The sequence below is a fragment of the Harpia harpyja genome, chromosome 5 (assembly GCF_026419915.1).
Source record: "Harpia harpyja isolate bHarHar1 chromosome 5, bHarHar1 primary haplotype, whole genome shotgun sequence".
Lineage (NCBI taxonomy): Eukaryota > Metazoa > Chordata > Aves > Accipitriformes > Accipitridae > Harpia > Harpia harpyja.
The window spans coordinates 54,927,346-54,953,292 of record NC_068944.1 but is presented as its reverse complement, the minus strand read 5'-3'; the positions used below and the strand labels follow the sequence as shown (position 1 = coordinate 54,953,292).

The 25,947-nt window shown below is 45.7% G+C and overlaps 1 protein-coding gene across 1 annotated transcript in view; it reads left to right on the top strand.

The window, feature by feature from the left end:
* Nucleotides 1-1,062: 1,062 nt before the first annotated feature.
* NIPAL2 (NIPA like domain containing 2) overlaps nt 1,063-25,947 on the top strand; it is a 57,959-nt gene continuing 33,074 nt past the window's right edge. The window contains 5 exon segments of the mRNA XM_052788566.1: nt 1,063-1,164; nt 1,167-1,242; nt 1,245-1,360; nt 1,363-1,440; nt 23,861-23,929. Of these exon segments, the coding sequence (XP_052644526.1) occupies nt 1,063-1,164; nt 1,167-1,242; nt 1,245-1,360; nt 1,363-1,440; nt 23,861-23,929 (441 nt within the window).

Sequence of the window (25,947 nt, the reverse complement as noted above, 5' to 3'; positions counted from 1 at the left end):
TTTGTATTTTGGGGTGTTAGATCATCATCTAACTGAAGCACTACCTTGCCACTTCTGCCTTTCCTATGTCACCTTCTGGCTGGATTCAAACATCCTTGTGGCTAATGCAGGCATTGGTTATGTAGTCAAGTAGGAGAGTATTAATTTAACTTCAGTTTCTTTCCTGTATTGTGTGTTCCTTCCATTTTGAACAAGTTACTCATACTGAGGGGCTGTATCCTCATTTCTCTCTCTGCAGTCAACTTTGTTGCTGCTCACTTCTCTTAGGTATTATATATCCTTGCCTGCTGGAAGCTCAGTCCCCAGCCTGCTCTCCTGCATGCTGACTTGTTCTCTCTTGATGCATCTCACTTATGGTAGGACCACCAGTCCCACTGGAACTAAGCAATCAATCCCACTTCTTCTTAAGAGTAGGTGAAAACTCTGCTGTAGCACGTGGTAGAATAACTGCCCACTGACCCTTGTCTGCTATGCTGTTTGTCAGGACTTTGGACATTTTCAAGCCCAGCTGACCAACGGGATAAACCAATACAACCCAATCCTTCCAAAGTACAGTATGAGCTCTCTGGATTGCAAGCAATTATCTTGTCCAGACCCTGAAGACGCAGTGGCTTAATTCTTCCTTTCTGCGCTTCTCTAGAAGCCTGTTTCTGTCTCCCCTGTAATTCTGCCAGGCTCCTACCCTGCTAGCTCCTACTCTCCCATTTAAGGAGCTAAGCTGTTGTTTTCCCCAGGAGAGCTTAAGTGATCAAATCAAAACTAACAGAATGAATGGATAAAGCCACAGCCTGGGAACAAACCTATTGCCTGAAATCTAAGCAAAGAAACTATTCAGGAAACACTTATAAACAAAGAATACATGACAGAAGTAAGAATTTATGCAAGTGACTATATGCATACGGGAACAACAACTTCCAAGTCTTGCAATCTAGCAGTGAAGAATTAATAACTGACCATTAGATTCAGGCATTGATTTGAAGGAGTTAAATTCCCAGGCTGCCTTTTCAGAGCAGGGTGGGGCATTGGGGAAGTCAGACAGAGAAAAAAAAAAAAGGCACCTGAATGCCCTGGGAAGGAGCAGCAAAACCTTCTGTCAAGCTCGCCTTCCTCTCCTATGCTACAAATACTCCCCAGCTGAGGGTCTCCCGGTGCCCACCGGCAGTCGCAGCCCTCGGCTGCACACACCTGCGTGTGGAGTGACCCACGGGAGCAGCCTTTTCCACACCAGGAAGCAAGTGCCACGTCCAGTCCTGCTCGCCTCTCCTCACAGCCACCCGTCCCCACTGGTGTGACAGCACATGGCATGGCCAGTGGCCGGGGCCTGAGGGCAGGGACATGGGCATCCTCCCCGTTTCGGAGTGGGCATCCTGGAACACATCGTTTGGGGGGCCAGGCACCGGGAGCGGGCCCCTCTCCGGCCCCTGGTACAGCACACACAAGGTAAGTCCCTGACATGCAGCACCATGCTGGGGCCCAGGAACAAGTGGGCTCAGGGAGAGCGGGGTAATCATTTCAGCCTCTCCCCACTGTCCTCCGAAGAGCCCCCTTCCAGAGCCTGTTTGCTGCTGACACCTGCTCCCTCTTCACCCTGTTGTCCAGCCCGCACCGCCCTGGCTTCCCCCTCCAAGCAGTCCTTTCTGAGTAGGAACAGGCAGAGACCTGTGCTGTTCTGCGCTAGAGCATCGCTGGTTTTTGTCATTGGTGTTTCTGCCTCTGTCAGTGCTGACAATGCATTTGGGCAACTGCAAAAGAGAGACTGAAGTGGCCCCCGAGAACTAGCAAGTTGAAGCATCTGCTAACAATAAAAATGAATTGGAGGTTGATTAAACCCTTTACCTTTTCCCTGCTTTTTGCTTCACAAACTAGGAGGCATGGGAGGATAGTCAACATTCTTGTTTTTCGCTGCATAAGAGGCAAACCATTTTTTTACGATGCAAAGTATTGGTATAAATTGTGCATAAAATGGCTTGCAACTAACTGCTCTCCTTTCTCTGCAAGCAGCCCAGTAGCAGGTCATAGCCTGGGGAAGGTCCCAAAAACTTTCCCCTCTGGATTCTGTGTTTGCTACTGGGTGAATATCCAGATGGCAGGAGGCATTTCTCAGCCCCATGTTCTCAGAGGGAAGGAAACCTGTGAATTCCTGTGCTTGGGCCCCCAGAGCAGCAGGCCTCCTGGCTGATGGCTGGTGGCCGTGCTTCCCGGGACCAGAGCTGGAATCTCTTATGGGAGACAAGAGTGTAAAGCCAAGGGTTACTGTGGGTTTGGGAATTAGGGTGCCAGGGCTGGGGTGCTTGCAGAGTTGCTGGAGAAAGGCACCAACAGGGAACACCCTTGGCATGGGGACACCCACCTGCACGTCACGGTGGGGTTATTGGTTTGCTTGCAAAACGTGCCAGCCCTGCTTCTATACTCCTTGGGGTGGTTGTGTGAGGATTGCTGTGTTTTAAGCCTGGGAAGACCTCAATCACTTTTTAGTGTTGCTTGGGCATCGTGGGTGAGACCGATTTTCTGTGCTTCTACATGAGCTGAGGCTTTGGACCAGGTAATGGGCAACTAAGGGTCATGTGTTACTGTCAGCCTTCATTTTCCCAACAGTTAAATTCTTCTGTGCACCCCCATTTTCACATTTTACATTTCTGAAAATATCAGAAACCATTTCCTCCCTCCATTCCTGGCCATGATTCAGTGGATCAGCCCAGTTTCAGGTCTTCGCACAGGGGCTCTTTCCCTTCCCCTTTTCCTGAGACCATTTTATCCCCTTGGTTTGGTTTGAAGAACAGCTCTTTGCTTTCTGCCTCTACAAGAGACCATAACCGCACCAGCTCCCATCTGCCTTGAAACATCCCAGGAAAGCTGAGGTGAATTGCTTTTGGGGGAGTATTTTTCAGCCCATTCAGCTCCATGAACCATCAGGAGGTGAAAGAGTGAGATTCCTTTTCAAGAGCCCCTAGACATGAGGGGTTCAGCATGGCTGCCGGTCACAGCTACCTAGTGCCATGTGGGCAGCAGAGACACCACATGGGATCACCAGATCTGACACATGCATTAGGGAAATCCGTGGCACTGGAGCAAGCCTTAAACAACGTCTGAACACACAGCTCCCTGGAAGAAGTTAAAGTGCCTGTGTCCACGTGGCTGTGTAGTGTAATGCCTCCTTGTGCTGGCATTACATTTCTTTGTTTTTTTTTAATTTGGGTTATTCTCCTGCCAGGTTCCTGATCAGGCTAATTGGTGCTAGCTGTCAGCATGAGGGTAGAAGGAGGAATGCGTGGCCATAGGGAAAAAAAGGGTGGAGGCAGGCCTTCTCCTTGGCGTCAGCGTGGATGTAGCTTGGTTGATGCTGCTTAAGGAACTGCACCTCTCAAATCAGCAACACAGGATCCCGTCCTCTCACAGCCTTCCCTGTCTCAGCGCTGCGTTACATGTCACGTGACATGGGCGTGTTTAATGATGCAGTAAAATCTGATGAAATACGTACTTAGTTACTTGAAGTATTTCCTCTCAAAATAATATTATTGTAATATTTTTGAGTCTGCTGGAGTAATGAATGTAAGGAGCCACCATATGTGGACTTTTTCTGCTTAATAGAAAGTGTATGTAATTGCCTCAGTTTAATCCTTTTTTATTTCCCTCAGCGCTTCTTAAAGGTTGTTTATTTATTTCCAATGTTGTTTATGGACAAAAACATTTTGCAAGATTAGTTGAGATTATTATCTACAATATTGATCTTCATTTGACTTTGTATCAGAGAAGGAGAAAACAGCTGGGTGAGAATATTCAATGGAAGTTTGGATGTAATACTTCTTCCATAACTCAGTGTTTCACATGGCTGTTGTGTGTAGTCACTGTGTGTAGTTGTTCAAGTGCAGAAGCTGAGTTGAAGATGGAAATGCATTTCATTTCTGCTTCTCTTTCCTCCTTTGCCTGTCTCTTAATAAACTCAGAGTTATTACTGGCTGCCCAGACACTCACCTCGAGAGAATGTTTTATTTCATGGGTTGTGGTAATAAATCATTTCGGCTCTATATTTGAGGTTTAAAATGTTGACAGCTCCTTCAGATGGATCTGTGGCCTCTTGTCCCATGACAATATATCACAGCCTGTCACAGGCCATACGCGCAGGTGGCGATTACGTGCAGCCAGGAAACCTGATCCTTTGTGTGGTCTAATCAGCGGGCGGTGGTGGCTGCTAACAGGTGTGATGAGAAATCCCACAGATTAACCACATCGTTGTGAGGTCTTTCTAGGCTGCCTTCTATCGTATACATGAAATCTAGATCTCCTGTGAAGTACCACAATTAAGGTTTTTAGTTCATTCTGTTCAAGGAGAAAGTCTTCAGTGCTTCAACACACCCCACCTTCCTAAGGGCTTGATGTCCAGTGCCATTGAGCCTCAGCAAGGTGAGGGCGTGGTCTGGTCCCAGTTTCTTCCAGTGGCAGCACAGTCTCTGCTGGTACTTCTGCTGCTGTGGGGGCTGCTGCCCCTGTCCTGTGAGGGACCCAGTGCAGGATGGCAGGGAGCTGCCACCTTGGAGAGGAAGATTATTTCTGTATTTCCCTTGGCTGAGGAAGCACCCCAGAAACAGTGAGGGCCTCTTCAGCTGGCACTGCCACCAGAGAAAAGGGTTGTCACGGCACATCCTATGAATATTCACCAGGATATTTTAAGCACTTAAACAATGAAATTTCCAACTACAGTTTTCAATCAGGGAAAGCTCTAGAGCAAGCCAAGGTGTCCATGGAAGTGAGGGTGGGAGCCAAAAGGGCTGCATGGCCACAGCACATGTGGGTTTCAACCAGGGCAGCTTTCCTCCGCAAGAAGCAACCACCAGATATTATCAGGCTCTTAAAGGTGAAGGCAAACCCTCCTGGTTTTTTCCACTTCATGTGTTTTGTAGATTTATTTTAATGCCATTTTCTCAGTCTCTGTAGGGTACCTCAGGCTGCAGTCTGCTCCCTGATGGACTGCAGATGTTAACTGTTACAGGTTAATCAGTAAACCAGTCCCTGAGCATGGGGAGAGTAGAGACAAACATGTCCTCACCCAGCTCTCTGCTGCTGTACTCATCTGTGAAGACTATGGTGAAAAGTTTTTCCTTTTCTCCCCCAGCTCCTTATTCTAAAACTATTCACTGCAAGTAAACAAGGGTATCAAAACACTAACTCTATTTCATTGTGTTGTTCTTTACCTGTCAGATTTCAGAGTTCACACAGTTTCAGTTTCCTTTATCTTATGGGGGAATGTGTATGGGGAAAAATGCATACTGTCTTCTTAGGTGGGAAATGTGTGTTATTTTCAGCCCTTATAAATCAAAAGTTAGGAAGAGAACTTTGTGCAGCCTTTCAGATACGCCTTTTTTGAATCAGTCATAGGGAATCCAAAAGTCAAAGCTTATAATGAAGAAACATTGCAAACAGTTGCTACCAGTGCCGATGCACGCTCTTCTGGTGTTGTTCTGCTGCTGGGAATCCAGCAGCATTTCCATGGCTTAGTCCCCATTTAATTAGGCTCTGCTAGAAAAGGATGTGTGGCTTTGGGTCATAAATGCAGGACTGTCAGCTGGGCCAGCTTTGCACCCAAGCTTTCAGGCTCTGCCAGAGCTGTAGGTCTGATCTGCTGGGGCGTGTGCTCTGAACAGCTTTAGTGTGAGCGAGAAGCTGACATAAGAAAGAAAAATAGAGCACTGGTTAGAAAGGGTCACCTATAGCTTTCTTACAACCTCATACATCCATTCTGCCTTGCCAAACATCAGCTGTCCCTGCAGATGTAAAGATCACAACATGTCCGGTGTGAAATGAGCACACAGCTCATAAGCTGCAGCCTCCAGGTTAAAGAAAGATCAGTTGCTGCATGGGAACTTACTCATTACTCAAAGGTAAGGGATATAAGTACAGTAGAGCCTTACCCCTTGCCTGTCCCCTTGCACAGTACCATAGGCATGTTTGTATCATTGCGACTCTCAAATTTCTTAGGGGAATGTAGCTTTTTTCCTTCAATCACTGCAAGCAGAGAGGGAGTAAGCTGTGGAGCTGTTTATACCTCTGAATATAGAGGAGGCAGGGAATGGGACAGCAGGTCTGGAATAGATGCCTTAGGTGGGAAAGTAGCCCAAAGGCTGGGGGTAGCATGCAGCTTTTCGAGCCAGCCTGAGGAGTGACCTGCTTATCTGGTTTCCACCCGGCACTACTCTGGGTCCCAGAACAGCCTGATTTCCTAGTGCTGTGTTATTGGCAGGCCTCTATCACTCAGCTTGGTTATCTCCTATCAAGGCTGGAAGAAGTCAGGTGCCTGTGGCAGTTTCCCCCCAAAGCCCAGCATGGTACTGGGCAGCAGATACAGCAAACCAACTCAGGTCTGTGTTTTGAGCTTGGAGCACAGACCCAAAGCAAATGCTATTGATGGGACAGCTCATCCTCCATCTGTTTTGGACACTTTCATCTCTTCAGCATTGCTGGCAGAGCTACTTGAATGAGTGCTTCCTAGCCTGCCAGCCAACAGAAGCTAGTGAGCAAAGCTCTTTTATTTAGGCTGACAACTCACAGTTCATTTTAACTAAAGCAGCCTTGGTGGCTCGTCCTGGAAACCTCAGCCAGGACATTGGAAACAACTGCCCTCGCAGGGCTGGGGCCATGCTGAGCACCAGCTGTAGCTCTGCCGAGTGCCTGTTGCCTGATTCTCACTGGGCTATTTTTCCCAAATCTCAGACTGTTTTCAATGCTTCCCCTCCCAACGGCTGCCATGGTAAAATGAGTTTTCAGTTTTTCTGAGGACATTAACGAACATGCGCATTTGATTTTTTTATTTTATTTTTAATCATGAAGGTGACAGTGAGTTAAACAGGATCTTCATAATTATGTTAATCTCTTTTAAGAGGTTTGAGAATATTAATTTGGAAATTTCTAGGCAATAAGGAACATTACAATTCTTGCCATTTGTCAGAAAGTGGGGTGCAGAAGACAAATGCAAGGAAACTTCAGTAACAAGTTATACATATCCTACCTAGTGCAGAAATTAGTTTTGCTTTGGACTGCTTCAAAATGGTATTTTACAGAAAGATTGGGGGCATTATACCAGACTCTGTCTGGTATCCAGCTCAGCCACTGACTACAGGGCTTAAAACACTGGCACTGCTCTTCAGCACAGTGATCCAGAGCAGCAGAATCAGATTTAGTCTGGAGCCAGTAGAGCAGGGTGAGTGCTCCTCTTCCCTTAGCACTGAGTAGGAAAGACTGAATCCCTACCCTGCTTTGGAGGTGTCTGGCTCAGTGCAGCTCTTTGCCCTCCCTGCCCCCAACTTCTAGACTACTCTGCAAATAAAATTGGCAGTGGCTACTGTGTTGATTTTGGTGTCTCACAGCCTTGGCTGGGAGTTGCAAGGTGATGCAGGGTGAAGGTCTGACTGCTTAGGCAAACACCTGTCTGCTCCTGAGATTTCATGAGGTTGCTGTGTGGATCTAGGACATGGCTGCCACCCAAAGATGTGGTGTTTCTCCCATCTTGAATCTATGCTTCTGCTGCTTCATTTGCCCCAGCGCTCATTTGAGTCCTTGGTGAGGCAGTTTGTCTGGCTAAATCGACAGGAAAATACTCATTGATACAATTTTTTAAATAAAAGTTGCCCTTCTCATAAAATCTCACCTGTGGCACTGTGGCCCCTTACAATTTTGTGACCCAAAGAAGACTCTGTTGCTCTTCGAAGCTGAGCTATGATCTTCCTCTTCCTATAGTCTTGAAGTCTGCTTTGGGCATCAAAAAAAACCATATCTGAATCTTACCCTTGCATGTCTCCAACAGTCCGCTGGATCTAATTAACTCCTGTTTGAAGGAATCAGAAGAATCCAAATGACTCGAGTAGAAATTTGACCAAACTCAAACCCCAAGGTTTTAGAAAGATGAACAAACAGCAGACTGTGCACTTTGTGAGGACCTTTGGCTAACCTAGTAACTGGAGGTTGCGATGATTCCATTTGGAGTTTTGGTCACATGTATAAACTGTTATGCTCATGTTTATAATGTCACCACAGATTGTCCCAGAAGAATGGCATTTGTTAATGTGAACAGTTGGGAGATATGCTTTCCATTCTGTGACTAATCTGGACTTTGAAACATACTGCCAGCAGCTTCAAAAGACAGCCAGTTGGTGTGAGAATCAACGGCAGGCCTGGAGCAGAGATCTTAAGAAATATGGCAGTGGTATTTGCAGAGTGTGCTCAAAGTAAATAGTCAATATCAAACTAAACAGATGTGTACTGCTTAAATTGAGGTTATACCGGTGTAACTCCATTATCCTCCATGATGTCCATGGTTGATTTACATCATCTAGGCTAGAAGCTTTGGCCTTGTTTGGTGATATGAACTGTTTTGCCCATAATGGGGGAATGAAGAGAGATTATGGAACTGTGGTAGAGACAAATCACGGGATCGTTGGAGTTTAACTCTTGGATGAGTCATGCAGTGACTCTCTGGCTGTATTCCCCTTTGTATCCTGCTGCATTCCGCAGAAAGAACCCTGTGATGCAGAGGCCTATGGTGAATGCAGGGTCTGGATCACGATGAGTGCAAGGTTTGGAGGAAACCCCTCCACATGTAGAAGCAATGACTTAACAGCAAAGCAAATTCTGGCTCCTTGGACATGGCTTCTTCATGCTGGTTGAGGTGAAGTAGTAACATAGAAGTACATATCCTCTTGTGGACAAGCCTAGCTCTTGCTGAAATTTAATCCCCTAGAACCAAATCAGCTTCATGGGAGCTAAAAACTCCATCAGAGTCTTAGCTAACATGTCTGATGACTTAACTGTCATCCTGCTCAAAACAAAGTCATCTTGCCAGCTGATATGGATTGCACTTGAAGCCTTTTTCTTCAGCAGCCAAGGATATCTCCACTGGAGAGAAGCTCCTGTGAAAAACAACCAGAATGTGAGTTTAGTGTACATAACAGACTTGTACCCAGATAGTTAACTCCCAATTAAAATCTAGTTTGATTTCTGGGGGCTTCAGCTTGGGAGTAAATAGATTGTGACTCCATTTACTTGGCTTTATGACTCTAACCCACTATTTCTTAATGTTTCTCTTCTGGTTTTGGGGGGGGGGGGGTTGTTTGTTTGTTTGTTTGTGGGTTTTTTCCTGCTTTGGAATTGTCACAAGGTTCTTGTATTTATCAGCTTCTGATGACATTAATCTCTTTCCTTTCTTTCTCTTTCTTTCAGTGACAATCTTTTGCTCCCTGCAGTGTCTAAAGCACCATGAACATTATCATTCAGTGTCTGTGTTATCATGCAGTAATGACTCAGTCATCATGCCAAGATGATGGAGAGCAAAGCTTGTAGTGTCTGCAGAAGCTGCAGTCAAACAAATAATAGCAGCTTTCATCTGATCAAGATTCTAGCTCCATCTCTTGACTATTGTACTGGTTTTGGCCAGAGTTAATTTTCTTCATAGTAACTTGTATGGGGCTATGGTTTGGATTTGTGACAAAAAAAGTGTTGATAACATGGGGATGTTTCAGTTATTGCTGAACAGTGCTTGCACGGCATCAAGGCAGTTGCTGTTTCTCACACTGCACCGCCACCGAGTAGGCTGGGGGTGCATGAGAAATTGGGAGGGGACACAGCTGGGACAGCTGACCCCAACTGACCAAAGGGATATGCCATAACATACGACATCTTGCTCAGTAATAAAAGCTGGGTGAAGAAGGAGGAAGGAGGGACTTTTGGCATTATGGCGTTTGTCTTCCCAAGTAACTGTTATGCACGATGGAGCCCTGCTTTTCTAGAAATGGCTGAACACCTGCCTGCTGATGGGAAGTGGTGAATGAATTCCTGATTTTGCTTTGCTTGTGCATGCAGCTTTTGCTTTACCTGTTAAACTATCTTTATCTCAACCCATGAGTTTTTGCACCTTTGCCCTTCTGATTCTCTTCCCCATCTTGCTGGGGGGGAGTGAGCAAGTGGCTGTGTGGGGCTGAGCTGCTGGCCCGAGTTAAACCACAACATTTATAGATCAGAGGCTGCCAGGACAAATTAAAGAGCAGTGCATGGTTTACAAAAGCATAGAGATGATGGCATCTGACTCATGAAAAGGGTGCTCAGTTTTCCTTCATTTTTTTAATTCTGAAAGGGAGTAGACTGAATTTATCTTCATGGCCCCATCTCTATAGTAATCCCTGTCAAGAAGAAACTTTCTAACCATTCTATCCTATACTAATGCTAAAATACCAGAAAAAAAGTTCTATATATGTATTGGTTTTGTGTGGCAAGGTTTTGGTAGCGGGTGGGGTTACAGGGGTGGCTTCTGTAAGAAGCTGCTGGAAGCTTCCCCTGTGTTCGACAGAGCCCATACCAGCCGGCTCTAAGACAGACCCGCCACCGGCCAAGGCCGAGCCAATCAGCGATAGTGGTAACGCCTCTGTGATAACATTTTTAAGAAGGAAAAAAAGTTGGGACGGCGGTATTCGGCAGCCGGAGAGAGGAGTGAGAACATGTAAGAGAAACAACCCTGTGGACACCAAGGTCAGTGAAGAAGGAGGGGGAGGAGATGCTCCAGGCACCGGAGCAGAGATTCCCCTGCAGCCTGTGGTGAAGACCATGGTGAGGCAGGCTGTCCCCCTGCAGTCCATGGAGGTCCACGGTGGAGCAGATATCCACATGCAGCCCTGGGAGGACCCCACGCCGGAGCAGGTGGGTTCCCGAAGGAGGCTGTGACCCCGTGGGAACCCCGCGCTGGAGCAGGCTCCTGGCAGGACCTGCAGATCTGTGGAGAGAGGAGCCCACAGAGCAGGTTTTCTGGCAGGACTTGTGACCCCGTGGGGGGCTCACGCTGGAGCAGTCTGTGCCTGAAGGACTGCACACCGTGGAAAGGACCCATGCTGGAGCAGTTCGTGAAGAACTGCAGCCCGTGGGAAGGACCCACGTTGGAGAAGTTCGTGGAGGACTGTCTCCCGTGGGTGGGACCCCACGCTGGAGCAGGGGAAGAGTGTGATGAGTCCTCCCCCTGAGGAGGATGAAGCGGCAGAAAATAACGTGTGATGAACTGACCGTAAACCCCATCCCCGTCCCCCTGTGCCGCTGGGGGGGTGGTAGAGAATCCGGGAGTGAAGTTGTGCCCGGGAAGAAGGGAGGGGTGGAGGGAAGGTGTTCTGAGATTTGGTTTTATTTCTCATTACCCTACTCCAGTTGATTTGTAATAAATCAAGTTAATTTTTCCCCAAACTGAGTCTGTTTTGCCCGTGACGGTAATTGGTGAGTGATCTCTCCTATCCTTATCTCGACCCACAAGCTCTTTGTTATATTTTCTCTCCCCTGTCCAGTTGAGAAGGAGGGGGAGTGATAGAACAGCTCTGGTGGGCACCTGGCATCCAGCCAGGGTTAACCCATCACAATATAGGAGAAACCACATAAAGTACAGTTGCTGAAGGATCAATAATACTCAAAACTGGGGAAAAAACTCACCACCTTGTTATGTCTTTAAGTGCAACAGAGAACATAAAAATGTGATAAAGGTACCTAGAAGGGATCATACAGCTAAACTGATTCCTGTTTTCTGCAGCAGAAGGCAACTATGTAGTAGATGTTTTGGATTCTTGTGAACTAGACACTCCTTACTTCAGCACCCACCATGAACTACAAAATGGTAACCAATGCTTTAAATCAGGTTACAGTTTCTAGTAAAAGGCACAACTGTAATGCGTCACAGGGAGACAGCTGGGAAAACATGAGCCCATTGCCTATATCTCAGGCCCCTGCAAGAAATTCACATATGAGATAATTTCTTTAAAGGGTTTATTTGTTATCCCCAGATTTGCATCTTACAGTTTTGACCAGAAGTATCTGCAAATTAAAAGCATCCAGTTATATGTTTGTGTGCGTACGTACCCATATACATACGTGTGAATATTTTAGAGAGTGCAAGACCTTTTGTTTTTAAATCATCACTGATAATCTAGCAGTTGTTTATATTTAAATGAAAAATGTTGCTAACCAGAAGGTTCTGCCTTCTGGAGTCCAGTCATTTCTTTTGTATTAGGAACCATCTGTAAATGATTAACACGCTCTGTGGAAATGAAACTAGGAGACCAAGTGTGTGAGGTGCAGGAAGGAAAGCAGGGAACTAATGTACAGCACCCCTCCTCTGCAGGAACAGCAGACTGGAAGGGCCTTTGGGCTGCCCATTCCCCTACCATAAAATCAAGTAATTCTTTTAACATATGGATCAAACTTCATTCTAAATGCAGTCAGTTCTTTTCTTTTTCCCCTCCCCTGTTGTTACTCCTGTTAAAAGCCTAACACAATGAGCATCCTCATTTCCAGCCTACGTTTACCCCTGGCCCACACATATGACATCAGAGTTCAACAACTGAGCGCGTTCACTCAGGTTGTGATGTGGAGAAGTGTTTTCTGTGCACATCAAAGGAAGGGTTAGTTATAGCTAACAGAGGGTTAATTGAGACAGGATGGGAGACAAGCCTGCCTTTGTTGGAAAATGATGCTGGAGAGGTGCATGCTGGAAGAGGCATGTCACTCCTCTCATGAGCTCCTCTTAGCTGGTAAAGGGAGATTTCTATGTAAAAGTTCTTTTTAGGATTTGGTAAATAATGTATTAAGCTGGCTACATTTCTGCCAGGGTTTTGTGTATCTGATTTAAATGGAATCAGAAATAGCTCATTTGTACTCCAGCAAGACTTGCACTACAATAACAAGAGGGAACGAGCTAGCTATGCTTGGTTTGGAGGCATGTTTGTGTGCACATGCGGAGTGAGCCATCTCTCCAACAGTACTCTCTGTGCCTTGTCCTGCAACCTGATGTCACTCTTAACAGCACTATTTACTCAGTTGTTCAGATAGCTCCCTTCTGAGCTTGCCTATCTTTCTGAGCACAGGCAGAGCTAGCTCCATCTCGCAGGGCGTGAACTGGTACACTCCAGCTCCCTGTGAGCCTTGGCTATCGATTTAGGGGTCCAGGAAGCCACATGAAGCAGGGAGAAGAGCAGCACAGCCTCTCAATGTGAGCCCGGCTGTAGCTTCTGGGAATTAATTACCTAGGCTTTGAGTGGTCTGGCTTGAACCTTACCTTGTACACCAGGAATTAGACAGGGTCAAACAGGAATATCCAGAAAGCCTGCTCCTGGGCAGCAATAGAGGAGTATCCCTGAGCCAACTGGCCATTTTGTGGGAGAAGCTGGTCAGGCAATGCTGGCTTGCTTCCTTGTTTCTCCTGAGGGACCTGCAAACTGGCAAAAGTTTATAATCCTATTCTTGCTTTTCCTGGTATGTAATTTCTGTAGTTGCCATGGAGATGTTATGTGATGGTCCTTAAGAAAATCTTTCTATTAAGATGTTATCAACTGTGATTGAAATTTTTAGACCCTCTGTTATACAGTCATTGGAGAGGTTTTTATTTGCAATCTAACAGGCTGTATTAAAATCATGAAATGGTCTTTGATTATGCAGCAAAGTATCCCAGGCTATTCACCTGAGGAGTAGTGTGAAAATCCATTCTGCCACTTCCCCATTCTCCCATTTATTTCTAATTTTGAGATTTGTTTCCTGGGAATAAGTTGAAACTTAGGAGTTGGGAGGTTTGGTTGTAACTCTTCAAAAAGGAAAAAAAATTACTACTCATAATGCTTGTTAACATTAAGTGAGCATATTGAAAGTTACTTTAGTATATTTCACAATTCATATTCTTCGTCTCAGTTTGTTATCCATTGTGAACATTAATTGAAGTAATCAGACTGATGAATATAAATAAGATTGCATGAAAATGATTAAAGCATGGAGATGAATAGAAGGGTCCCACTTCTGTAGTTGCTTTATCCTTTCAAGTTCCCACACCTTTTCATAACTTACCAGGGTCTCCTTCCAGCCTTTACAGTATGTCTTTTTTCTGGAAGAAGATATATTTTAGATTTGTGAGGTAACAAAAGGTAAAACCTAGTAAAGGCAAGGATGCTGTAATATTAATGAGATAGGAACTTTATCTACTGTGGTCTGGAATCCAGCCTGGTGACCTGTGTAAAATCTACAAACTATCTTGTCTTCACTCACATTTATCCTGACTTATTTACCAAGCCTCCTCTCTCCTTCTGTTCCTAACAAAGATGGCGCCAAATGTTTTAATTCTCTCCTTCTTGTATATTGAACAATGTCTTTTCTCTTTTATGTCACAATGAACAAATCAAAGGTATTTTCATTACATGTTCCAACACTGGTAATTGCCCTTTTACTCTTATTTCAGCTGTCCTTCAGTACTTCATATGGGCCTGAACCCACATATGAGTATAGGAATTGCACTGTGAAAACCATTGAAACAAGGACCTTGTTTTCTTTATACATCTGTAAAGCACTGAGTACAGCCAGAGCTCTGTGAATAATAATAGCTAGATGATAAGCCTCTCCTAATTCCACATGGTGGCTCTTTGAAAAATATGTTTTTTGTTAAGGACTCTGAATTCCCCTTGCTTCAGAGTTAACTCAGAATTGGAACTTTAGAAGGCATTCCCCCCCCCTCTTTTTTAGAAGATCCATTGAGATCTGACAAAATCCTAACTACTGGAAACAATGTGTAGGTTTTGAAGCAGTGTATGTCATTACATTTGTTGGGAACACCTTTTGATCACAAATAAATGCAGAAATAAAAATAGGAGGAACAGTTTAACTAGCCTCGATGAGTGAGCCGACAACATACTTTTGAAGTGTTTATTTTCTGCTCATCTGTTCAATTTATAGGCATAGCAAGTTTCCATAAATAATGGCCATTTATCTTTTAGTCAATGTGAATTAAGTTAAACTTTCTAAGTTTTTATTTCACAGGCCTGGCAACTGTAGTTTAATGTGCATTAGGAAGACATACATTAATATGGATAAATTGCATCTCACTGTATAACTGAGTCTTCAATGCAGATTTTAGTCCGCAAGGGATAAATTTATTAGAATTAGTCCAAAGATCTAGATTTCAGCCTGGCTTTCATTTGCCGTAAACCCCTTACTTTGCTTTGACAATAAAAAGAGAGCTTGCATGTAAAATGCCCTTTTAAAACACTGGCAGAATGATGTGAAAAGGTGCTAGCATAAATAAGCATCAGGTCCTTCATGAATGCTTGAAGTGCTTGAAGCAGCAATATGCCACACTACCGCTCATCTATTTTGAATAGCAATACGTTGCCACTTCACTTGACAAATGGATGCCTACTGACCGATCGTTCAAACCTCCCTTTCCCATGCCTGGGCTTGTGCAAAAGCCTTATGCAACTGGGATGGGGGATGCCAGGCAAGAGATGAGGGTGCCTTGCTCGAGACAAATTTGCCACTTCTTGAACTCATTCCCCCCAGCAGTCCCCTGTACAGGCCACTGTCACCCCTGGCAAACCGCGCAGGATCACCATTTTAAAACCCTTGCTGTGGCTTGTGAATTTTGATCAGCCTTTAGTGTTAAACATTGACAGGTGGCTTATAAAGAACATAAAGCTAATGGGGTATATTTTAGGAGGGTTATTTCAAACCTGGAACAGTGCCTTGCCAGCCTCACAAATAGTTGTTTTAACGCAAATGAGGCAGTGAGGGAATGGGGGGGGGGAGAGGAAGGCATTCCTCAAGCCGGCTTTGCCACCGAGGAATATGTTGGCAGATCCACAGCATCAGTCCATGGTCTGTGTGCTTGGGGACTATCTAGAAAGGACTGCAAAGCCAGCAAGTGACTTTCATGGCTTGTTCCAAACCATATTAAGGTGAAAGAAATCAAGTTTCTGTGGTGTTTTTTTACTTTCTGGAAAACTTAAGGGCAGGATATTTCTGTGACAAGCCTCATGCATTTGGAAGCACTGGAAGAATGCATCAACAGTTTGAAATCCGGGGTCCAACAAAGTGGCCTGTATGTTCAAACAGATGTTTTGGTGATGAAGGGACTTGCATTTTATGCCAACAGTTTTGAATATTTAAGGCTTTTTCCTGTAGAAGTCCTTAGTTGACTGAAGTAGCACCATGGCTCTGAAGTTGTGTCTGCAACTGAATTCCCTCATGGAGGTTTGTCTCAAGACTTATGTGTGGGAAGCCCTGCAGTGCTGTGGATGATATCACAACTGGATATCACAACTGGAAACTCTGTGTTCAGAGAATGTCATGTTTATTACTTATAAAACTGGCTGTTCCACCAGTCCTCTAGCCTCTAAAGGATGTTGAATGGCAGATGCAGCAAAAATAATGAAGCCTTTTACATGACAAGATGGGAACAGAAGGGTTGCGGTGGCCTTCAGGGCAATACAGCAACTGTTTTGGTTTGGTAGGGTGATCTATCTTCTGTCACAGGTCATCTTTCATTCATGCATGGTTTTACTAGCCTGAGATACGGTATCCTATTTTTTGTCTCCTGCTTTGAGCGCTGCTGTATATGATAGCTCTTGTGCATTAGAAATTGCCTGCTGATTTAAGATGCAGTCTGATTTGTGAAGTTTGCAATCTAGTTTTCCTCTTTACTTCATTTTTGTTCCCTGTTGTTTTCTTTAATATTGGCATGTCTGAGTATGAACCTGTACAAAACAGTTTTGAATGCTATAGCTGCATGGCGTTACTGTACTTTCATCTCATCTCCCTGAATGGATCCATGTGATATTTGACCTCCTTAGGGCATCGTACTCTGCTTTTAATCTTTAAGGGTCTGTCCAGCCCTGGGTTTGGAAGTATGGTGCTATCACCATATTAACCAGAGCTCATTAACACATGTCACCCTGGAGCAGGCAGCGCAGTATATATGCCAACAGCAACGCTCAGGTGAAACATGTGGTCATTACAATACAATGACCTGAGCAATGAGGGTAAGGTTTGAGCCCAAACTGCCACTACGAATTTGCCTTGATCGTACACATGCACTGTTTTTCCTTATGCGCAGACAGAGGAGGTTGCTCCAGTTAGGCACAAGGAAGTGTCACCTCGACGGGTTTGCATGTGTTTGTCAGGGCCCTGAAGGCACCCACAGCCCTACCTGTCCCTGCCCACCCCTGGGCTCTCCCTCCCTGCCCAAGGCCAGGGACCCCATTTCAGCCCCCCAGGGCCGTCAGCCTCTGCTCCAGCGATGCCACAGCAGGGCCTGCCTCCAGCTCCCCACAGCCCTGCCCTGGGTCCTGCTGAGCCCGGCCCACCCGCAGGCCCGTGCCCCAGCCCAGCCTCAGCTGAGGGAAATACTGATCTCGGTATTTCACAGGGAAGTATTGAGACAATGGTCACACATGTCTCAGTATTTCCCAGCAAATGAGGAGAAGACGACCAAAGTTTTTGACCTGTTTTCTGTTCCTGGCAGTTTCTGGAATCTGTAAGAAGAGGATTGACTTTTGGGTGATGGTTCCTGTTCAGACACCGGGTGGTCGTCATGTGTGATGGGTTAACCCTGGCTGGACGCCAGGTGCCCACCAGAGCCATTCTATCACTCCCCCTCCTCCTCAGCTGGACAGGGGAGAGAAAATATAACAAAGAGCTTGTGGGTTGAGATAAGGACAGATCACTCACCAATTACCGTCACAGGCAAAACAGACTCAGTTTGGGGAAAATCAACTCAATTTATTACAAATCAACCAGAGTAGGGTAATGAGAAACAAAACCAAATCTCATAGAATCATAGAATCATAGAATCATAGAATCATTTCGGTTGGAAAAGACCTTCAAGATCATCAAGTCCAAACATTAACCATGCCCCCTAAACCATGCCCTGGAGTACCCTATCCACTCGCTTTTTGAATACCTCCAGGGATGGTGACTCAACCACTTCCCTGGGCAGCCCATTCCAATGTTTGACAACCCTCTCAGTAAAAAAATTTTTCCTAATATCTAACCTAAATCTCCCTTGCCTCAACTTGAGGCCATTTCCTCTTGTCCTATCTCCAGCCACCTGACAGAAGAGACCAACACCCTCCTCACTACAACCCCCTTTCAGGTAGTTGTAGAGAGCGATAAGGTCTCCCCTCAGCCTCCTCTTTTCTAGACTGAACAACCCCAGATCCCTCAGCCGCTCCTCATAAGACTTGTGCTCAAGGCCCCTCACCAACTTGGTTGCCCTTCTCTGGACATGCTCAAGCAGCTCAATGACTTTCCTGTAGTGAGGGGCCCAAAACTGAACACAGTACTCGAGGTGCGGCCTCACCAGTGCCGATTACAGGGGAACAACCACCTCCCTGTTCCTGCTGGCCACACTGTTCCTGATACAGGCCAGGATGCGATTGGCCTTCTTGGCCACCTGGGCACACTGCTGGCTCATATTCAGCCGGCTGTCAACCAGCACGCCCAGGTCTTTCTCTGCCGGGCAGCTTTCCAGCCACTCTTCCCCAAGCCTGTAGCGCTGCATGGGGTTGCCGTGACCGAAGTGCAGGACCCGGCACTTGGCCGTGTTAAACGTCATACAATTGGCCTCAGCCCATCGATCCAGCCTGTCCAGATCTCTTTGTAGAGCCTCCCTACCCTCAAGCAGATCGACCCTGCCTCCCAACTTGGTGTCGTCTGCAAACTTGCTGAGGGTGCACTCAATCCCCTCATCCAAATCATCAATAAAGATATTAAACAGAACAGGGCCCAACACCGAGCCCTGGGGAACACCACTCGTGACCCGCCGCCAACTGGATTTCACCCCATTCACCACGACCCTCTGGGCTCGGCCATCCAGCCAGTTTTTCACCCAGTGAATAGTGCACTTATCCAGGCCACAAGATGCCAGCTTCTCCAGGAGTATGCCATGAGAGACAGTATCAAAGGCCTTGCTGAAGTCTAGGAAAATAACATCGACAGCCTTTCCCTCATCCACTAGGCGGGTCACCCGGTCATAGAAGGAGATCAGGTTGGTCAAGCAGGACCTGCCTTTCGTAAACCCATGCTGACTGGGCCTGATCCCCCTCTTATCCTGGAGCTGCCGTGTGAGTGCTCTCAAGACAAACCGTTCCATAATCTTTCCTGGTACCAAGGTCAGGCTGACAGGCCTGTAGTTCCCCGGATCCTCCCTCTGACCCTTCTTATAAATGGGAGTCACATTGGCAAGCCTCCAGTCCTCTGGGACCTCCCCTGTTGACCAGGAACGCTGATAGATGATGGAGAGTGGCTTGGCAAGGACCTCAGCCAGTTCCCTCAGTACTCTTGGATGGATCCCATCAGGTCCCATAGATTTGTGAGTGTCCAGATGGCGTAACAGGTCCCTAACTAATTCCTCCTGGATTAAGGGGGGTATGTTATGCTCTTCATCCTTACCTTCCAGCTCATGATGGAAGACTGAGGCAAAGAAGGCATTAAGTACCTCGGCCTTTTCCTCATCACTGGTTGCTACGTTCCCTTCTGTATCCATTAAAGGATAGATATTCTCCTTGGGATTCTTTTTACTGTTAACATATTTGTAAAAACATTTTTTGTTGTCCCTTACACTAGTGGCCAGATTTAGTTCCAGCTGAGCTTTCGCCTTTCTAATTTTCTCTCTGTATGATCTAACAAGATCCCTGTACTCCTCCCAAGTTGCCCGCCCTTTCCTCCAGAGATGATAAACTCTCCTTTTTTTCTTAAGTCCTAGCAAAAGCTCCCCATTCAGCCAGGCCGGTCGTTTTCCTCGGCGGTTTGACTTGCGGCACATGGGAATAGCCTGGTCCTGAGCCATTAAGATTTCCTTTTTAAAGAATGTCCATCCCTCCTGGACCCCTTTGCCCTTCAGGACCGTCTCCCAAGGGACTCTCTCAACCAGTGCCTTGAAGAGGCCAAAGTTAGCCCTCCGGAAGTCCATAGTGGTGGTTTTGCTGACCACCTTCTTTGCCTCACCAAGAATTGAAAATTCTACCATTTCATGGTCACTAAGCCCAAGACGGCCTCCAACCATCACACCTCCCACCAGTCCTTCCCTGTTCGTAAACAACAGGTCTACCAAGGCTCCTCCCCTGGTTGGCTCACCCACCAGCTGTGTCAAGAAGTTATCTTCCACACACTCCAGGAACCTCCTAGATTGTTTACTCACTGCTGTGTTGTATTTCCAGCAGATGTCTGGAAAGTTAAAGTCCCCCACAAGGACAAGGGCACACGATTCTGAGACTACTGCCAGCCGCTTGTAGAATGATTCATCCGTCTCTTCAACCTGGTCAGGTGGTCTATAACAGACTCCCAGCACAATATCTGTCTTATTGGCTTTCCCTCTCATCCTCACCCATAAGCACTCCACCTTGTCATCAGAATCGTGTAGCTCTGAACAGTCAAAACATTCCCTAACATAGAGAGCCACCCCACCACCTCTTCTACCTTGCCTGTCCCTTCTGAAGAGCTTGTAGCCATCCATTGCAGCACTCCAGTCATGGGAGTCATCCCACCATGTTTCCGTGATGGCGACTAAGTCATATCTATCCTGCTGCACAATGGCTTCCAGCTCCTCCTGTTTATTGCCCAGGCTGTGTGCATTGGCATAGACGCACTTGAGCTGGGCTATCGAATCCACCCCTAACATTGGCACGCTGCCCCCAGGCTCATCTCTGGTGCACCTAGTTTTATCCCTTACCCCCTTCAAACCTAGTTTAAAGCCCTCTCTATGAGCCCCGCCATCTCATGAGCGAGGATTCTTTTACCCCTTTGAGATAGCTGGATACCATCTGTCGCTAGCAAGCCCGGTGCTGTGTAAGTCTCCCCATGATCAAAAAAATCAGAACACCTTCCCTCCACCCGTCCCTTCTCCCCGGGCACAACTTCACTCCCGGATTCTCTACCAACCCCCCAGCGGCACAGGGGGACGGGGATGGGGTTTACGGTCAGTTCATCACACGTTATTTTCTGCCGCTTCATCCTCCTCAGGGGGAGGACTCATCACACTCTTCCCCTGCTCCAGCGTGGGGTCCCACCCACGGGAGACAGTCCTCCACGAACTTCTCCAACGTGGGTCCTTCCCACGGGCTGCAGTTCTTCACGAACTGCTCCAGCATGGGTCCTTTCCACAGTGTGCAGTCCTTCAGGCACAGACTGCTCCAGTGTGGGTCCCCCATGGGGTCACAAGTCCTGCCAGAAAACCTGCTCTGTGGGCTCCTCTCTCCACAGATCCGCAGGTCCTGCCAGGAGCCTGCTCCAGCGCGGGATTCCCATGGGGTCACAGCCTCCTTCGGGAACCCACCTGCTCCGGCGTGGGGTCCTCCCAGGGCTGCATGTGGATATCTGCTCCACCGTGGACCTCCATGGACTGCAGGGGGACAGCCTGCCTCACCATGGTCTTCACCACGGGCTGCAGGGGAATCTCTGCTCCGGCGCCTGGAGCACCTCCTCCCCCTCCTTCTTCACTGACCTTGGTGTCCGCAGGGTTGTTTCTCTTACATGTTCTCACTCCTCTCTCCGGCTGCCGAATACCGTCTGTCCCAACTTTTTTTTTCCTTCTTAAAAATGTTATCACAGAGGCGTTACCACTATCGCTGATTGGCTCGGCCTTGGCCGGCAGCGGGTCCATCTTAGAGCCGGCTGGTATGGGCTCTGTCGAACACAGGGGAAGCTTCCAGCAGCTTCTTACAGAAGCCACCCCTGTAACCCCACCCGCTACCAAAACCTTGCCACACAAAGCCAATACATCATGTTAGAGATATTATGTGTCCCACAAGGATATCTAAGCCAAGCTCACAGGTGCCTGACAAAGCAACCACTGTGGTTCAAAAGCAGTCGCTATTCTGGAGGGGATGCCAGTGATGCAGGGCATTGGAAAATTTCCTTCTGGAGTCCCTGTCCATGCAGTGTGTAAAGCATCAAAGGGTTATCCATAGATGCAGCCTATGGATAGGGTAGGATCGGCCACTGAAACGAAAAGAGCTGCAGAGAGACTGGGTTCTCTGCTGGGAGTAGTGTGGATGTATTACAATTACTGATGTGAAAGCAATAAAATGATGGGGTAAATGGGGTGGCAGTTTCTGTTTTCTATTCCTTACTGTCTCCTCTTTCTTAAATGCTTCATGATGAGGCCACTTCTCCACCCCCTCACAAGGGAGCATGTTGTCATTTGAAAAGAACAAATCTTCGGGACCAAGAAAACAATTTTGATTTAACTGCTGTTTTATTGAAGCTGCTGTGTGTGCAGGATGATGAGGGGCCTGAAATAACCCACCTGTGAAGTGGTCAAACTTTGCACAAGATCAATGCTCAGAATTTAATGCTACAGCATCGAAGCCTCAGGAAGGAAAACCGATTCCCTCTACTTTTGTGGGATCCTGGGTGGGGACCATATGACAGCATTTCCCCAGTGTGGAAGGAGGCTACAAAGGCTCCTTGCGTCCCTGTAACGGTTAGCACCTGATCTCAGCAGAGACGTCTGTGCCGAGGTGTGTTGAGACGTCTTGTCACACACTCCCCACTGCTCCCAGTGAGGGGTGTTCCCAGAGCATGGAAAATGCGCTGTGCGTGAGAGCCCAGGACACGCTGATGGAGCATCCACTGGAGGATACTGGGGTGCAAGGAGGGGATGCAAGATGGGAAGGACCTCCAGTGGCCAGGCGCTAGAGGGTATGGGCAAAACTCTTGAGCAATTCTTCTCATTGAACGCCTCTTGTACACAGGCTGTGGCACTGGTGCTGCAATACTTAGCATAGAGGTGTGTGAGCAAAGGGAGCTCTCTCACCTCCTGCATTCCCCTCTCTGCATCCCCTTGTACCTGTCAGTCACGTCTTGGTGACACCTGGCAGCCAGCCAAGCATTTCACCCAGAGCAATTCTGTTGTCTGCTTCTCCTTCTGAGTCTAAGCCACTACAGAAATGCATGGGCTGGAGGCAGTTGCATTCAGCTATGGCGCTTAAATAAGAATATTATCATCCATTTGTAATAAGGCTGTTGTTTCTTCACACTTTTGGGGGTGCTCTTTCCTCGTCTGGGAGTTACCTAACCACAACAATAACCTTCCCCTCCAAGAGCTTGCTGGAACACATATTGTTCTTTATAAATGCTGAAGGGCAACAGTCTCTGTGGCTGGTAGGCACTGCCTGTTCATAGGCGCTCAGGGACCTTCTTGGAGGAGTCATGAAAGCTGAGGAGGCTGTGAGCACTGAGTTGGATGCAGCTTTACAGCTTGCAAGCAATAGTTATGCTGGGTTATGTTACCAAGACCTTGTTTATAAAAACCACTGATAGTATGTTTGTCTTCTCTACAAGCTAATGGGGCTCCTCACAGCACCATAGCAGTGACCTTGAAAGGGTCTTGAACACACTTATGACAATATACAAAGTGTTAGAACATTTTGAAAGCAGACAGGGAGCTCTACCATGTACCTGTTATTTGAGATTGCTGAAATTGCATCTTTAAATGGCTGCTTTCCAAAATAATGAATCCTGCTTGAATGTTTTTAATTTCTCAGCTTCATAGAAAGTTTGCAAATCTTACTGAAACTTAGACAGGCTGATTAGAAAAGAATTTGATGAAATAACACAATACAGTAAAGAAACTGTCAGGAGACCTATGTTCCCTGCTGCCCTGTCAAATAGCAGATATGTTAACACGTAAGATAATTGTGTTCCAATATGAACAGTTTGATTGCTGTTGATTTTCCTTCTGGATTATGTAACAAAACAGGTCCTTTTTTTGGAAAAGAAGAATACCTGTGTGTAGTGTTCAAGTGAGACCTCTCTAGTTTTTTCTTTCATGAGATTTAAGAAGGTGTTCTACTGAAGGACAGCAAAACCACCTCCTGCACTGGGATGCCCTCTCCATTCCCAGCTGTTTACTACTTAAGCCCTAGTCAACCGTGCAGAGACATTTTTTATCAGTGCAGCCTGAAGTCAGTGACTGAAAAGTGCAATAATTTGTTTTTGATTGGGTTATAATGTGCTATCAGAAAACCACCATTGTATTGTTCTTCTTAAACTAAAAAGAAGTATTTTTGTATTTCTTTGTTTTGTGATCTTGCAGACTCAGCTCTTGGGAGTTTTACTTGCTGCTGCTTCAAATTTTCTGATTAGTGTCTCTTTGAATATACAGGTATGAAATGATTTCTCTTTATTCAGAGTTGTTTATATTTAGCAAGTAACTTATGTTACAATTTGTTTTTATGGTGAAGTTCAAAATACAAATTTAGTTGCATTTAATAAACATTCCCTCTCTTTAACTGTAGTTTAACAGTGCCCTGCTGTAGTTGTTAGCAGTATGATAGCTCTCAACCTGTTCTGTGCTGTGATTCTCATATGGGAACAGAATAAAAATTCATAACTCCTCCTCCTCCTTGTAATGTGCCATAAGGAAATACCAGCTGTGACCTGCTTCTGGTCCCACTGGACATCACATGAACCTGTCTCAGAGTGTCAAAATCTAAAATGGACTTGACCACAAGGTCTTAGGCGCTGCTTAATGAAATGATTAATGTAATCAAATGCATAGAAACATAAAGTTTTTTGTAATATTGGGCCCCAAAACAACTTTGACCAATTTAGTTTTCCTTCTGCAATTAGGATGAAATAATCTGAGTAAATATTATTTTACATCATAAAAGCAATGGGAGGTGCTGACCTTACAACTATGGCAAAGGGTTGTAGGATGAGATTTATAAAATCCTTTCTGTATTAATAATTAGAATACATACTCAGTAGAAAGTTAAATAATTGATTGTAATCTGTATCTTGTAGACTTCATGGTATTTTTAGGTCTTCTAACAAAAGTTTTTAAAGTGCAGAAGATGTTGTGTAAGTTGTCCAGAAAAAGTATTTTTGCTAGCTTGTATTTTGAGTTGTATATGTCTCATATAATGCTATTTCTTGTTTCTTCTGTGAAGGATAAAACAGAGAGCTATGGAATATGAAATCTTCTATTCATAATAACCCATTATATTAATGCTGGGAGGTTCTTTAATGATTCCCTTCTATTTTAAGTATCTCTAGTTGGAGAATCCCATAGAAAGAAATCTGTTTAGCCAGAGATGGCAGGCAGGTTGAGATGACTGATGCTTCTCCAATATGAGTTCCAACTTGCTGATGGTGACAGTACTAGGACAGGCTCTGTTTCAACAGAAAAATTCTTGTTGGTGAAGTGGAAATTCAGTCCAGCCCATAATAATGAGGTTGTTCAGACTTCATAGCTTTTGTCTGCTGAGGGCACTGAGTGCCAAAGTGGATGCTTTGCCAGGGGATGTACTGAAGCATGCAGACAGACTTCTATTGACTTGTAATCATTAACAGCATTTACTGGATTTGAACAATCTTCCAGCATTTTAAATGCTGTTTGGGAAAACCCGATAGCTCTGCATTGCCACTTGACAGACAGTTTCAACTGAAATTTTTATTTATGCTTTAAAATAGGTTCTTCTCCATTTAGTTACAGTATCTTATAAATATGAATAATGACTTTCCCTACATCTCAACATTTATTTTCACACTCATATTAAATGGACAGACCAAATTTTATTGTTCTCTCTCCCTCTCCCACCATGCAGTCAGTTATCCCGCCTCTCTTCCCTCTAGCTGGTTGTCAGCTAAAGAACAGCCCACCATTTACAACGTATTTCAGCTGGATTATAAACAGCCTCCACCAAAATACCATCCACACACATTACTATGCAAAGGCGGCAGACATCTGGAGAAAGAAGGCTGTAGGGGAGCTGCTGAGCTCACCCTCCTGTGTTCATTGCATCTTTTCCATCACGCTGTGCCCCCAAGAGTTATTCCTACAAGAATCTAGGGAGAAACCAGAGTTAAGGATTCAGTTAAGAACTCGTCCTATTTGGTTTTCAGCAGAAATTTGGATTCTTGATTTGAATATTATTTAATATTAATTTCAATATTATTTAATATTCATTTCAATTGGATCTTTATTGGGCTTTTTTTGTTTTTGTTTATAAAAATGGAACATGCAAAATCCTGGATGTTACTGTGAACTGCCGGTCTGTAGCTCAGGGAATTTTGATTTCCTTATGCTCCTTTTCTCCTTGGAGGGCTAAACTTCCTAGAATTTCATCCCCTGAACATGTTCCACAGCATGAAGCTGCACTAATGTGCTGCATCCTCTCA